Here is a 15,998-nt window from a genome sequence, read left to right as displayed (position 1 = left end):
CCAGTTAATTTGCTCTTAATTTGAATAGAAAACTGTGCGATCCTGTCTAAAACGCATTCACTTTCAATTTGTGATACTCTCAGGGATCCACCTGAAATCTCATGTACCCCAATTTGAGCACCGCTGTTGTAAAACAAGCATAACAGTGCAGAAAAATCCATAAGCGAGTGTTGCAACTCATGTTCCTTTGCCTGGCTGTGCTAACTAAAAAAATAATAATGAAATCTAAATTAAGCAAACCACCAATGCAAAGTTTTCAGGGGTTTGGGCCTTGCAAAACTTTTTGGGCGCAAATGAAACCCGGTAATTGACTGCAAATTCCAACACCGCCAGTGGAAAGTGAAAGTGAAAGCTTCACGACCACTTTCCCTCTCTTCACTTCGATGTGTGTGTGTGTGTGTCGGAATTTCCCGTAAGGCCTTGTGTGAGCTGGCTTGCCCGGTAAATGACTTGCCACACGGAAGTTCCCTTATAAGGCCACCGGAAAAGAAAGGGGGCGGGGCAAAGAGGCTTGTCATGAAACAAGCAGCCAGTCAACTAGATAGCAGCAGTACCGGGTATTTTTTTTCCCTCCATTTTTATGATTACGGCTCCACGCAATCGTGTGCAATATCGACATTAGCACGCCAGGTTGGCATTGTTGTTTACCCGTCACCGACTTGAAACTCCGCCTCTTTTCGGGGAGGGCGGGGTGGCTTTGTGGGGGGCAGGAGAGTGAGGTCAGCAGCCGCCTAGCATGAGTCAACCTCGGGCAAAGCAACGCAGCAGTCATCGCCGCGGCGGTTCTGCACGGTGCGGACGGAGAAACTGTCCCCGTCGTCGCCCGCAGCGAAAGATTTCCTAACGTAAACAAGTAAGTGCGACGAGCCTCGTATGTTTGCGTGCGTTCGTTCGTGGTGTCCATCTTGTTGTCGTCTTGGAAGTTGTGCACGTGACATTCGGCTTGTTGACAATCGCATTGTTTTGGTCGGTTATTGTCGCTTGACCCCCCCTTCTTTTTCTCTAATTGTCGCTACGATTTAGCATATGGGAGGGGGCGGGGGGGGGGGGGGGGAGTCTTTGCAACCCACGCGTGCAAAGTCAGGTCTTCTGCCACCAGATTAGGGCGGCTAACGGTGCCTGTTGTTTATTTTAGGCGCTCCCCTGCGCGTTCATTTATTTATCTATTCGGCAAGGTGGAAAAGTGGTTAGCACGCCTGCGTCACAGCTCGGAGGTTCGATTCCGGCCATCCTGTGTGGAGCATTGCACGCCACGATCATGCCGTGCTTCCTCCCACATTCCAAAGATTATGAAAGCTAATTTTCACAAGTGTGAGCGGTTGTTGTCTTAAGATGTGCAACAGTTTTTTTTAAGCCACTGGGACCACGTTCTAATCAGATGTATGACAAAATGGACGTTTTATATCCTCCTGAAATCGGCTTATTCATTTGTGTCCACTTTGTCTCAGCAAGACAGCAGAGTGAATCGCAGCCCACACAGACACGAGACATGCAATGGTGTCCTCAACTGAGCACACAAGGACGTATTCAGGTAGCGTCAATGAAAAAGATAAAGACTAGAAAGAAATGTCCACCACAGCGGATACAAATGAAGAGCTTGGCTGATCAGGATGGACAAAATACATGCTCTTAATATTTGAAGTTTCTCGTAATACATTTCTCAATGCACGTATCAAATAGCCACCATTCTAACTCAACAACAAATTGTGGTGAAACGTTTTAAGACCTGGAGTAAGTGTAACTCAGCCATGTCTGCCATCTAGTGGTTAATCGTGATATTACAACTTCAAGTACAGCCAATGCAGTTGCAGTGTGGCATTCGCAAATTTGCATAGCCATTGATTATACATGAATAAGTAAATAAACACATTAGATTTCTACGTTATTTTTTTTTTCCTCCATTTATCTAGATTTTCATCTCCTTTTTAATTAAAAGTGTATATTGAGTGTTTTTTTTTAATCTGAATTTGTTTCAAGTTTACAAAAATTTCAATATCCCGCAACCTTTTTTTTTCATTAATGTATCCTCCATGGTATAATTTCTTCAGAAACATTTGTTTTTTTTCTTTCTCGTCTAATTTCACTAATAAAATTGATCATGTGCATTTATGTATATATTATAAATGTATATAACGTAACAAAATAAAAACATACGTTTTGCAAATGTGACGCTATAACACAATTTAACAAGCACTATCTTCATGTTCCAATTAATTTTCTCTTAATTTGAAAAGAAAAATGTACTGTACCTGTTACGGCATTATCAAGCATTCAATTGATATTTGCCAATAGCGGCAGAAATCTTTATAGCAATTAATTGCTCTATGTTCAAATTCACTTGCTCTTAATTTGAAAAGAAAAACGCACGCTTCCTGTTCTTGCATTAAAACATGAAATTAGATTTGCCGAATTTCCCGTGCCCTCTCGTACCCCCATTTCAGAACCACAGTACATTTATTCTACGTGTTTGTCTGTCGAGCGAGCGATCCAGCGTGCGCCCCAAGTCAGTCGGATCAGGCTCCCCCTCGACCCGAACGAGGAGTAAACAGAAATGCAGGCTGGATATTTGGCATACTTTTGCAAGGTTGCACCCCCCCCCCCCCCCCTCACTTTTTCCTTTCCACCTTCAGCTGAAGATTTTGCAGCTGCAAGGCTTTGATGTGTGTAAGATGGAAGCGCGGCGCCGTGCACTCACGCAGGCCGCGATGACACTGCACGCTTCACGTGACGCGCTCGCATATGAGTCACGGCAACTGCAGATGGAAAGATAGGAGGATTTCACTTTGCGCTGATTGCGATCGAAGGGGTCTTTTTTATCTGCAAAATCGCCCCCCAAAATGTTCAGCCATAAGCCATTTTTAACACGTCTGATTGCGCAATCATTTGTTAAGAACACCCACACGTGTGTTCTGATCAGTCGTATAGATTTTTGTGACCATGAAAATCTCGCATAGCCTGTCAAGTCGTTTAAAAACTTTATTTGAAAGCGAGTTCATCTTTTGATCATTTTTGTGTCAGTCGCTTCCATTTTATTCTGGCAGTATTTTAGCCAAGGGATGGCCCACTCTTGCTAGTGTGGTAACTAAGTCGTCGTGCCACTTTGAACTTTAAAATGTTTTCACCATTCGGTTGCAATTTCAGCTCCCTAGTGCCTTCTTTCAATGCTTTTTCCTTGGATGTGAAATGTCTTTGATTTAAAGCAATGAGTTGCTTCATGTTCCAGTTGATTTGCTCTTAATTTGGAAAGGAGAATGTACTGTTCCTGTTGCAGCATTCAAAACCGTAATATAATATTATATATTAGACTATTAGAAAAATAGTCCCCTAAAAACAGGAAGTAAGACCTGCGTTGTCAGTCAAGCCTTGGCAGAGGTTACCCGGGATCTGAACATCACTCGCCATTGCAGTATGAGGCGCGAGCAAAATCCCAACAGCTGCAGATAGTCTATTTTAAGGAAAGGCTGACAATTGCCAGCCACTTCCTAGATTTGTCAAAGGCTAGCTGCTTTTTTTTTTTTTTCTGGGCCAAGTCCACAGTGACCACTTCCAACATGGAACACCCTTGGTTAGGAAGTAGACAGGAAATGTGTTTGTGATTTTTTTATGTTAATTTCTGCATACATGGGCACTAAGCACAAAGACTTTCATATATAGGGTGCACCGCTTTATGAGGTACATAGGATAGAAGCTACAGTAGTAGTTGGGGTTGTGTTATGCATCCCGTAGATGGAGCAGTCAGACTTTTCAATCACAAATCATAAAGTGTATGAGTTTAAAAGAGTATAATTATGATATAAATAAATTTCACGCTTATTTTTTAATCAAACGGTAACTAAAAACCTTAAAATATATTGTTTTGTTGATTTAAAACAGTTTCTGGGTTCGTTTTATAAAATTGCGCTTTGTTTTACCAAAATTTGCATTTTTTGGGCCCATATAAATTGCTTTAAAATTGGAGCATATATAATTCATGCAATACAATATCATTCATACAATTCATTGGCTCTTAATTTGAGAAGGAACACATTCACATTCACATTCACACCCCCATTTGAGACCCACTGAAGCCAATTAAAAAAAAAGGCTTTTATATTCAGTTCAATTGAATATGTACTGCAAATGTATTTATTGCTATTATAACATTGTAAAGGTAAAAAAATGTATATAAAATTGGACTGTTATAGGAAAAAAGTGGCAGATTTTGAAAATAGTTCAGCCCTTTGCCGGAGTAATGGAACTTCCTTGTAAATGGAGGAGTCTCTGTAGAGCTATATTTTTTTATTAGTGAGGGTATGAGGTGTTATTTTTTGCAGTGGGTTTGAATTGTTGTTGGTGACTCATCTTTTGATGGGAATTGCAGTCATTATAATAGTGCACCCCATCCCCACCGTGGGATACATTTGTTGGAGTTGTCATGGTTGCTTTGTGGCTTTGTAGCTGCACTACATGTTCTGAAAACAAGCTGGCATCATCGCAACCTGATAGTTCTGGTGAATGGGCAACATGGTGCCTGAGTGGTAAACACGCTTCCTCGCAAAAGCTTGTTTTTTTACATGAAAATGAATAGAGGGATTTTGGCACAGTTGTGTAATATAGTGTGTTATGATTGTCTCAAAATCTCCAGAAAATATTGCTCAATCCTCCCACTCCCCAGTGTCCAGTAAAATAAGGTTTTGCTCATTCTGGCCCGCGTCGGTGTCATGTGACAGGTCATACCCCCCCCCCCCCCCCCCCCCCCCCCCCCCCCAAGACTTTTGAAATACATTTGGAGTGGTATGTCTAGTCATGTTAAACTCTGCTGTACCCCAAGGGTACTCGCACCCCCGTTTGAGTGCTGCTTTGCGAGAATTGTCGAATGAAATACTCCCAGTACCACCTAGTACCCCGTTCGAGATTCGTTTTGCTGGTTAGGGGGTACTTGGCTGAAAAAAAAAAAAGGTTGAGTGTCATTGTTGTGGAAAAAGGTTGAGAACCACTCGCCTGAAAATGGCACTGTGCCTAAATTCTAAATAATGCAAAAGCGTGTCGGTAGAGTTGTAATTCAAATGAAGATGAAAAGTACTGTTACTCTTTTTCTCTTTACAGGGTGTCACCCATGAAGGAGGGAAAGAAAAGCATCAGATGTGGTTCTACTCTTCTTCAGACTTATGCATCACTTCGCGTAACTGAACAATTTTTGCCCACGCCGGCCTTTTCATGCTTACCATGAGCGTACCGGCCCAGCAGAAACCTGGCGCAAAACGAACGGGCAAACGTATCACCTTTTTTTCCGATCCGGCCGGAGCCATGAAGGAGGCGGGCCAGCACGCCGAAGGGTCCTACTACGCCGAGCCCGGCAAAACGGAGGCGGCGAGCGGCTTGGCGTCCAATCAGGAGGGCCTTCGCGGCTACCATAACTCAGTTATTTTCAGCCCTGACAAGGGCGACCAGAACCGGGGTCACTATCAGCAGACGCTGCCTATGAAGTGGGCCCAGCAGGAGTCCGCTCAGCAGCCCAGAGCCGCCGCTTGGACCTCCGTGGCCAACTGGGGCCAGAACTTTTCCAACTACTTGAGCGACTCCAGGAACCAGACCGCCTTCGTAAAACCGATCCAAGAAACCGGAGACAAGCAGCCGGCGAGGGGTCTGGAGTGGGAGCGGCCGCAGCAGCGGCTTCAGTCCCAGGCCTTTCAGGAGACCCTAAAACCCGGGGCGCTCAACCCGCAGCCCAACAGCGCCTCCCGCCCCACGGGGAGCTCGGTCTTGCAGCCCTTTCAGTTGGCCTTCGGGCAACCTCGCCAGCACCTGCCCGCCTACTACCAAAGTTTCCAAGGCAACGTCAGGTTGCCCGACCCGCCCAACTACTCTGTGCAGGCCAAGCTCCCCCAGCAGAACCTCATCCAGCAACAGCTTCAACAGCAGCAGCAGCAGCAGCAGCAGATTATTCTCCAGCAGCAGCAGCAGCAGCAGCAGCAGCTCCAAATGCAACATCAGCAGTTGCAACAACAAAGCCAGCATGTGCCGGACTACTACCCCCCCAACGTGCACCCCCACCCGCAGTTCGCGCACTCCCGGGAGCCGTCGTTGGCGGCCGCTCCCCCGCCGACCCAGGAACCGCTCATCCAGGACATAACCCCGGAACCGCGGTCCTCGGACTCGCCGCCGCTTCCTTGCCTTCTGTCGGATCCCTCGTCCCAGAACCCGCGCAGGTCGCGCCGTCTTTCCAAGGAAGGCGGCGCGCCGTCGGACGACAACCCCTTCCCGGGCGACCCGGCCATGCAGGGCCCTCAGAACGGGACGCGCGGAGGTGAGCCCGACATCCTGGCCGCCCCGACCGGGGTTATCCAGAGCACGCCGCGGCGGAAGCGCAGGGTGTCGCAGGAGGTCAACTTGGAAACGCTCGCGCAGAAGGCCTCCGAGATGGAGACGCTGCCGTCGCAGGATATCAAGGTTAGAATTTTGGACCGCTTATGAATGTTACATTTTTGGGTGTCTTGAGCTTTCAAATCAGTGGTCGCCAAACTACGGCTCACATTGATTTTTTTCAATCTAGCCACATGATTGAGACTTACTCATGCATGAATCCATGAATTTATTATAAATGCATAATACCATATTTTCTGCACTTTAAGGCACACCTTAAAGCCTTCCATTTTCTCAAAAGCTGACAGTGCGCCTTATTTATCGATCTCATCATATTATCTTTTATGATATATTTAATCGATTATATTTCTGCAGGATAAGAAAATAACTGAATTGCCATTTAAATACTTCTCAGTTATGAATGTATTTTTTACAGTTAGAATTTTTATAACACTCTGTTTGAAATGTTCAGATGCTCTAATTTTGAAGCAATTTATTCATCATAAATTAATGATAAATCATATTCTTTTCATCTTTATTCTTCATTTCTGATTGAAAAGTTTGACTGACATCAGATTGTTTTGTCTACATTTCAACGCAGCTTTATTGAGTGGATGCATAACGTTAGATATAAATATCTTATATTTTGTTGAGAAAAAATCATTTTCACATTTTTGAGTTCTAAAATGACAAATTACTGTAATTGAATTAAGCCCTGCTATACAAGCTCTCCAAAAAGAAACTCTTGATGCCATGGTCTGGAACAAACAAGAAACAAAGCGATTATCATTTTTTCTTGGTCTGGAAAAACTCACTGGCTTTGGTCATTAAAATGCCGGACCCCATGAGTGTTATGTTTCGATAAACACGGCTCGGATCCCGGCCCCGGGGCCGGCTGGTATCATGCAGAGTCACGCGTGGTGATTGCGCAACAAGTTGCTCAACAGCACAGAGTCAACGCGACTCAGCGTGGCCTACATTTGCCTGCTGACATCTCGTACAAAACCGGGTGTTTTTCTTACATGCCCCCCCCTTGCTTTTGCCGTCCCCCTTCCTCCCACAACACACACACACACTCACGCTTTCTCTTCATGCAGCACTCAGCAAAATGTTTCCCTTCTCCACCAAGCACCACTTTGGGGGGGTTTGGGGTTTTCCACCGCTAAATGACAGTCACGGTTTTGCAACACTGCTGCAAAAGTTGTAAATACACAAATTCCATTTTTAGCTTCGCTTTGTGTTGTGTACTGTGTTTTTTCTTTACTGTTTGGGAAAACAAAGTCAGTTTTTTAACAAAGGTAGGATTTTGATTTCTTTTAAAAATCCGATTTATCGATTAATCGTTAGTTGCGGACTTATTCCTAATACCCTGCGCCAACTGTTTCTCAGGAGCCACACAGACCCTGGGGCTGCCCCAACATGAAGCACCCGCGAGACGACGGCCTGCTCCCGCTCGTCATCCCCGTGTCGGTGCCGGTGCGTCGGTTGGATCTGTCGTCGTGCGACGACCCGGCGCCGGCGTCCGGCTGGCCTCCGCCCCCGCCGCCACCTCCCAGGCCCCACAACCAATCGGAGATCGCCGGCGCCGAGCGCAAGCCGTCGGTCATCGTCACCCGCCGCCGCTCGCTGAGGAATTCGCTGACGGAGGGCTCGGAGCAGGTACGACTGACTGAGTTACGATCCGGGTGGCCGTTCGTTAGCTGAAAGTTTGATTGGGCGTCCCTGCGCTACACCCATCAGTTGCATGCAAAAATTGGAGGAAATGCATGATAAAACATCGGGTTTTCAATATGTCCAAAATTGTTTCAGTTTTGAATGGCAGTAAATGAGCCTGACATGGGCTAAATTTGACTCCTATATGTTGTATCTCTCGACCTCCCATTTGCAAGCATTTAGAAGGGACTGTAGGACGGCATATTGAAAGTCGTCATGTTTGGACAGTCTATGCGGTATTTTAATCCTCTCGTTTTTTTTGCACGGTGAGTTAATGGAGAATCTGAAAATGATGTGGCACAGTTAAATGTTGTGTTTTTGTCACACGTTTCCTCCCCCGGGCAGAACGGCGAGGGCGACGACGTGAAAAAGCTGAAACGCCGCCCCCGGCCCGAGCCCCTCTTCATCCCGCCGCCCAAGACCGGCGCCTTCATGGCGCCGCCCGCCGTCTACTCGGCCGTCACGCCCTACCATAGCCACCTGCGCTCGCCGGTGCGCCTGGCCGACAACCCGCTGGTGGTGCCGCCCTACACGCCGCCGCCCATCCTCAGCCCCGTGCGCGAGGGCTCCGGCCTCTACTTCTCCACATTCCTGTCGGCCGCTTCCGCCGCCGCCGGGGCGCCGTCCGCCACGCCAAAGTCGGCCACCCGCAGCCTGCTCTGCTCAAGTACGTCACGCCAATTTGCAAATGTCACTAATGACAACTCACTTTGGTTTTCAAACCCTGAATCCGCCCCTTAATCTTGAATCGCAATCCTCACGCAGGGTTGAAACATCAATTCCAAACCCCAAACCTTTACTCGGATTTGCCATACCATGGCTTTAATAGTTCATTTTGAAACGCCAAACCCTAAGTCTTTTGCAAAATTCTAAACCATCATCAGATGTATTTTCACTTTTTTTTCCCCCAAGAGTCCAGACATTCAATCCCAGATACTTAAGTATCGATTTAATACTTAAGTATCTGGAAATTATTGCCCATAATGTACCTAAGTATCGATTTTAATTCTTAGGTATCTGACCTCCTTGGTATTGAATCAATTCATTTGAAGCCTGTCTTGAAACCCTAACTAGAAAGACTAACCCCCAATTTTAAATGATCCGTATATTTTTTTTAAACACTTATTTGAAACCCTAACCACGCCTTCACTCCTCACTTCACACTACAAACCCCAAAAGCAGGCTCGAGATCTTCATTCATTTGAATGGTGGTGTTTGCCATTTCAGGTAGCTGCGACATGACTCCCCCGGTTCTGTCCGCAGTGGGCGAGCCCACTCCAGTCAGCATTGAGCCGTGAGTCTTTTCCTGTTTTCGCTGGAAGTGCGCGCACACGAACGCGCAGGCAATTATCCAGATCATAACAGCGAGCTGAATCATGAGCTGTCCTCAGTGAGACGTGTTGAAATTGCAAAAGCCGCCCTGTTTGGCACAGTGGAAACCAACACAATGACTCCACATCATGCACAATCTGATTTATGACATCGGTCCGCTCTCAGTTTATTTGTCAACATCTTGCGGCATTGGAATAAAAGACCAATCGACCAATCTAGATTATTTCAGGCCGGTGCAGAAAAATAGAGATTGACGATTAATCGTCGATTAATTAATTTAAAAAATTGCATAATCTTCACTAATCTCAGGCTGGTTTAGTACCTCTTCCCACATTCATACTGGGAGTCAACGGTAAATATGTTGTTTATAAAATTAAAAAAAACTAATTTTGGTTCTGAAGCTGCAATGCATGGGTTGATTCAAAAATGTTCACTTAAAAAAAAGAAAGGTCAGCAAAATGGCCTATTAACCAAACTTCACAAAATGTATTGAAGGACATAAAATTGTAGTATAGATTTATGTGTCATATATGATGACGCCGTTGTTACATTTATACAACTGTTGTAAAAAATTATAGTACATAAATGAAAAGTTAAAATAGAAAACATCGGCCATTTGGATGGTTATTTTTGGCCAATCATGCCCTAGAAATGCCACATAAAGAAAATGTTATTGCTGCGTTATACTGCCCCATGTGGCCAAGATGTCCACAACAGGAGGAGCAGCACATTTTTTTTTTTTTTTACTGGTCTGACAGTGAATAATTAATCATTCTAACTGGCATATATCGAGGATGAAAAAAAAAGTATATATTACTTGCAGTAAATAAATGTGCCTTTTTGAGGAAGAACATTTCACTCATTCACTACCATCGGCGGCTATAGACGTCACATTTTACTGGGCCGGCAGTCAGTTTGATGAATTATCAAAACGTTCCAAAGTGAACCCGGTTCTTTTACGCTTTCCCTAGACGGATAAATTTGGGGTCGCAGTACCAGGCGGAGGTACCGGACCTGAAGCCGCAGTCCCTGGTGGAGCTGGACACCCACCGAGCGGATCTGGTCTGGGCTCCCCTGACCCAGCATGAGGACAAAGTGGATTACCACAAAAGAGGTAACCCCTCCCTGAAAAGTCAACTGGTAGGGGGTACGGATGAGGTGACCCCTTTTGTTTTTGTCCCCGCGCCTCAGTGAAAGACCTGATGCACCTGGCATGTTCCAGCGCTTTGTACGGCGGGGGCAGCAACCAAGAGCTGGCCCACCATTGTCTGCACCAGTGCAACGGCGACGTCATGGTGAGCGCCCGCTTTCAACCGTACTAGGGTTCAATCGGAAACCCCCGCTCTGTTTTGAAACCCTAATTTAAAACCCTAACCCTGATTTCGAACCTCAATTTGACATGCTGACCTATGCTTCCAACTTGAATGAAACGCCGACCCCACTTTATCTCCAGACACAAATTGGACACCCTAACCTGAGCTTCAAGTCTTGATTGGGGATCATTTGAAGCTTTAATATAGCTTTAATTTCAGACCCAAAACTTGTGCTCAAACTGTTTTGCTCTAACATTGCTCGAAACTTGAACCTAGGCTCGCAGCCTTCATTTAAAATTATAACCCTTAAAACCCATAGACTTGCCCCTTAAGTATTATAAAACTCAAACGTGCACACACATTTTTTTTCTTTGAGATTCCAGGCCCTAGCGACTAGCATCGTTTTAGCGTTGTCATGGAAACGAGTGAGAAAAAAACAGCGCCGTTGCGTTTCTGCAGCAGCAGTCGTCAAGGCGCGAAAAATGTCAGCGTGTAAAAGTTTCTTCACATTGTTGAACCATCTCCAATGTTCTGTTTACATTTTTGTTTGTGTGTTTGTTTTTTCCAGGCAGCTTTATCCATGCTCATGCTGAGCCATCCCGTCTTTCCCAAGTCTCATTGCTTGTCCGACTACCATTACTCAGGTTTGTCTTCCGCCTTGGGACAATTTGTAATCGTAAAGTGAGTTTGGGTGGGATAACGGAACGGCTTTATTAAAATGCTCTCGCCAGAAAATCGTGCATCAGTACCATACTGGGACTGTAGGGGGCGATAAATGCACAGGCATTGCTAGAAATGTCAGCGGGAGGCTGAGATGTTAGCCAAACGCGTGATACGCTAAATGTTTTCTGGTGTCTATCAGGATCGGACACGTGGTCCGCTGCCGAGCGACGTCAGTTCAACAAGGGCATGGCCACCTGCAAGAAAGATTTCTTCATGGTGCAGAAACAGGCAAGTTGAGAACTTCTGCCGTTGGCGGTGCCGATCTTGCGTTTTGGCTTCTTGTGCCAAAGAAAATTCCATTTATGTAGTTGACATTTGAGACATTTGGCTATCATGATTCAATACACACAAAAAGTCGCAAGTAAAGTAGCATAGCATTTCATTTTAAAATGGACATTTCAGGAACATATGAATAAATTCTTGGGGTCCCAACAAACAAAATTCTGTGCCCAAAACCTGTTTGAAATTTGCTAGGCTTGCCCATTACGATTACACCAACAAAAAACTCTCAAGACGTACTGTCCAAAGAAAAAATACAGAAAATCTGTCATTTTGGTCCATAGCTAAAATGTTCCAATCATTTTCATTTTTTAAGAATTTTCTTTCAAGGCGACCATTTTGGACAATTTTAGACAACCTTAAACTTATCGCACTCCAGTAAAAATTCATCTTTGACGTCTATAGCAGTCAATGGCAGTGTGAGTAAAAAAAAAAAAAAACGTTTTCTGCAGGTTGGCACAAAAACTGTGGCGCAGTGCGTGGAGTTTTACTACTCGTACAAAAAGCTTGTCAAGGTAGGCCGAAACGGGACGCTCATCTACGGCGAGGCGCCTCCGGATGGCAGCGCCGCAGACGAAGACAAAACCACGCAAAATAAGGTAAGCGACCAACGATGAGTTTGATTTAAACATCCTGTTATGTTTGTTTGCGGGAAACGGCATTAATGTCCATGGGTCACTTTGACCCGCCGCGTGTTTTTTCACTCAAACATGTCCGAAATGAGAGTAATCCAATACTTTTATTTCTGCGAAATAACAATAACATCCTGGGTCAATCATCAGTCATGTGTAATCATCCAAAAGTAATTATCCAAAAATTCCAGAAACATTAGATTTTTCTAATTAATCCTGCTAACTAGCAAATCTTGTTGTTTTTTTCCCCTCATGGAAACGCATGAATATTTCTGGGTCAATCTGACCCGGGATTTAGTGCAATTATCTAAAAGTTTCAGAAAACGTTTTAGTGTGAAATCCTGCCAACTAACAAATCTAGATATTCCTTTTTTTTTCACTCTTTAGAAACAACAAATTAGTTGAACCAGGATTTATTTATTTTTTTATGAAAAAGCAATGTAACAAAACTGCCTTCACACAAATGTATATAACAGCATTTTTAATGGATATGTTGATGATACATAAGCCAAGCAGATGTTTGGCACTGAAAAATGACTGATCATTTCCTTGAATTTTCCAATGCATCAGTTGGACCCACAACATGAGAGGAGGCGTGAAGTGACAAAGTGATTGGCTAAATGTCTCCGCAGGCTTCTCACAGATCGCAGCATCAGCTGCGGGAGGACGACAGCAGGAAGTGGGAAGGCTCAGCTGACAGGAAACAAGACACCGTCCCCGCCGCAGCGAGCGAGAATGTAAGTCGGGAGGAAAAGGGAGCAAAATGCCCCTATCGGAACAAAAAAATAAACAAAGCATTGAGAGGTTATCACGCTTTCATATGCTGCCCCCTAGTGGACTTCCAGAAACACTAAAGTAGATTGCGTAACATCTGCGTGCGCCTGACATGAAATGTTGCTGCGTCCGCAGACCGCCAGCGTCCTGATCATGAGGGCGCCGGAGGACGCGGCGCCGCCTCATGTCATCGGCCCCCCGACGGGGAACAAGGGCCCCGCCGCCCCCGAGGGAGAGTTCCCCTGCAAGAAATGCGGCAGGTGGGTTACCAAACATTTTGTTCGCACAAGCAGCCGTTAAATCGGCACATGGGAGTTACGCAACGCATTTCTATCTGTTTGTCATTGGCAACTGTGTCCTAGCAACTGATACTCGCCGCTCGCTACAGCTGCAGCCGACACATTTGCATCCCCGACCGGAAACGACGGACAATTTATACTAAAAAAAAAAAAAATTCCCAATTATATTTTGTTCTTTTCAGAATTTATTATTAGGAATTTTACAAAGATATTACGTAAACATTTGAAAAACTCAGCTTTTCTAATTTGTACGATAATGGAGGGAACAAGAATCTATTCACTTTCCAGCTAGCAGAACCTCACTGTCCATTTTCCATCTAGCGGCTGGAAAACTTAGACGCTAACTATGCCAGCACTGGGAATATTACTGTATAACAGCTAACAAATGTAAATGCTAACTTTGCCAGCCTTGTGAACATCATTGTCAACTTTCCATATAACGGCTAACAAATGTATATGCTAACTTTGCCAGTCCTATGAACATCATTGTTAACTTTCCATATAACGGCTAACAAATGTATATGCTAACTTTGTCAGCCTTGTGAACATCATTGTCAACTTTCCATATAACGGCTAACAAAATGTATGAGCTAACTTTGCCAGCCCTGTGAACATCATTGTTAACTTTCCATATAACGGCTAACACATTTCTATGCTAATTTTGCTAGTCTAGGTAACATCCCTCTATCCACTTAGCATCCAGCAGCTAACAAACCAGTATGCTAACTTTGCTGGCCTTAATCTCATGTTTGTTGACAAATTTGAGCAAGCGTTTTGATAGAACTTCTCTACGGGGAGCCTAACTCTTGCCTACTATCCTTCCAATTATATAAAATTCCAATGAGTGGCTAAAATATCGGCACGCTAACTCCTCGGGAACCTTGCTCTACCCCACTTTGCATCACTCGCATGTCCTCGCACGTACATAAACGATATCAGATTGCTATGCTAACTTTGCCCGCTTGGAGGAAGCTCACGCTGCGGGGATCTTTGTGACCACCAGGGTGTTTTACAAGGTGAAGAGCCGAAGCGCTCACATGAAGAGTCACGCCGAGCAGGAGAAGAAGGCGGCCGCTCTGCGCCAGAGGGAGGCGGAGGAGCGCGCGCGCGCCGCTCAGGCCGCCGCTTTCATGGCCGCCCGCCAGCACAACGGAACGCGGCGGCCCGACGACGACGACAGCGACAGCGACAGCGGCGACGACACGTCGGACAGCGTGGACTGGCAGTGATGCACTTTCAGGGATGTGTGCGCGCACGCTCGCGTGTGTGTGTGTGCGTGTGCGTGTGTGTCAGCTCCGCAACCTCCAATCAAAAACCATGCTGCTTGTTTGTATTTTTCCCCCCCACCATGCTTTTGCCCACTTCCCACTTTTACAAGCAGGTGGCGCTCTTGTTGCACTCTAGCGATATGAAAGCCTTTTTGACAATCAAAAAAAAAAAAAAAACATCTTAGAAACACTGTACATACACAGGGTATTGGAATCGTTTCTTTCCTTTGTGGTTCCGTTATGTTACTATTCAATTTTCTTATTATTGTGATATTATTGTTTGTGTTTAGCTTCCTGTTTTTTTTTTTTTTTTTTCAACCAATAGGACGCCTGCCTGTTGGTTACTGTGAAAAAAAGGGCAGTCCTGCAATAGATGGAGCAACACACACAAAATACTTCACTGGAGGTTTTTTTTTTTTTCTTGTTGTGAGGCTGGTTAGATGTTTCCCGTGCCCAGTGAAGAGGCCTCCTGCTGGGTTGGGAAATACGGAGGACCCCCAACCACCCACCCCGCCCCAAATGATGCGTGTGTATGAAAGACCCATTCTCAAGTCACTGACATATTTATTTACTTGACATTATTTTATATTTACCCTGTTATTATTTTTTATTGTGATTTGCGGGGGTTGAAGAGCTCCGGGGCGTGGCCTGACACATCCAGCCCAGCCGAGAGGCCCCATCCTGGGCTTAAAACTCACACATTGGCCCCTCCTTGTTTGGATGTATGGATGATGGAATATTTATACGTTTTACGTGTTACTTTGCGCAACACACAGTTCATTTCGCTATGTTTGGAAGGTGGATGTCTTCTCTTAAAAATCCCTCCTGGCCCTGCTTCTGTTGCTATGGCAACAGTCACTAAAAAAAGGCTTGTTTTCTCTCTTTTGAAGGCAAATGAAGATGCCTTTAGGAGGTGGTTAAATCCCAGAAGACGACTTTGGGTCTATGCACAAATTGTGTGTGTTTGTGTATGTTGTTGTTGACTATAAACAAAATGGAAGACTGTTCCTGTTTGATACATGTAATTTATATTTTCTTTTGGGGGGGTTTCCTTGAAGATTTTGCAGGAGAAAATTTGTTGTTAAAAAATATTTAGCTAATTATAAATACATACAAAAAAGGATGTATATGAGTGAAGGTCTACGTTTGCATACTTTCTACGCTATTTTCGTAAAGGGGTTCACACTAACGATTGGAAAAATTTCATCTCGACGAGGGCTTTTTACCACCTTGTAACTTATTTGTTTCTGTTTTCTACGATGTTTTATGGGGGCAAATGAGGCGTTATAAAGCACTGTTTATTAAACTGAAATATTCATGAAA

General features: G+C 44.8%; 1 protein-coding gene across 2 annotated transcripts in view; it reads left to right on the top strand.

Annotated features, from left to right (window-relative positions):
• Nucleotides 1-15,998, top strand: part of mideasb (mitotic deacetylase associated SANT domain protein b) — a 17,115-nt gene extending 1,117 nt beyond the window's left edge. The window contains exons 2-14 of one of the 2 annotated variants that reach the window (XM_088433948.1): nt 686-853; nt 5,086-6,429; nt 7,732-8,001; nt 8,401-8,722; nt 9,283-9,349; nt 10,359-10,501; nt 10,579-10,682; nt 11,269-11,344; nt 11,563-11,651; nt 12,155-12,301; nt 12,967-13,071; nt 13,244-13,368; nt 14,411-15,998. In XM_088433948.1, coding sequence (XP_088290074.1) covers nt 5,197-6,429; nt 7,732-8,001; nt 8,401-8,722; nt 9,283-9,349; nt 10,359-10,501; nt 10,579-10,682; nt 11,269-11,344; nt 11,563-11,651; nt 12,155-12,301; nt 12,967-13,071; nt 13,244-13,368; nt 14,411-14,636 — 2,907 coding nt within the window. In that variant the 5' untranslated portion in view covers nt 686-853; nt 5,086-5,196 and the 3' untranslated portion in view covers nt 14,637-15,998. The remainder of the gene's footprint in view (nt 1-685; nt 854-5,085; nt 6,430-7,731; nt 8,002-8,400; nt 8,723-9,282; nt 9,350-10,358; nt 10,502-10,578; nt 10,683-11,268; nt 11,345-11,562; nt 11,652-12,154; nt 12,302-12,966; nt 13,072-13,243; nt 13,369-14,410) is intronic. The other variant, XM_088433949.1, reaches the window with a different exon arrangement.

Source organism: Hippichthys cyanospilos, chromosome 14 (genome assembly GCF_059441005.1).
Source record: "Hippichthys cyanospilos isolate Australia breed blue-spotted pipefish chromosome 14, RoL_Hcya_1.0, whole genome shotgun sequence".
Taxonomy (NCBI): Eukaryota; Metazoa; Chordata; class Actinopteri; order Syngnathiformes; family Syngnathidae; genus Hippichthys; species Hippichthys cyanospilos.
The sequence above is the reverse complement of the archived record's forward strand: the minus strand, read 5'-3'. Positions and strand labels throughout refer to the sequence as shown.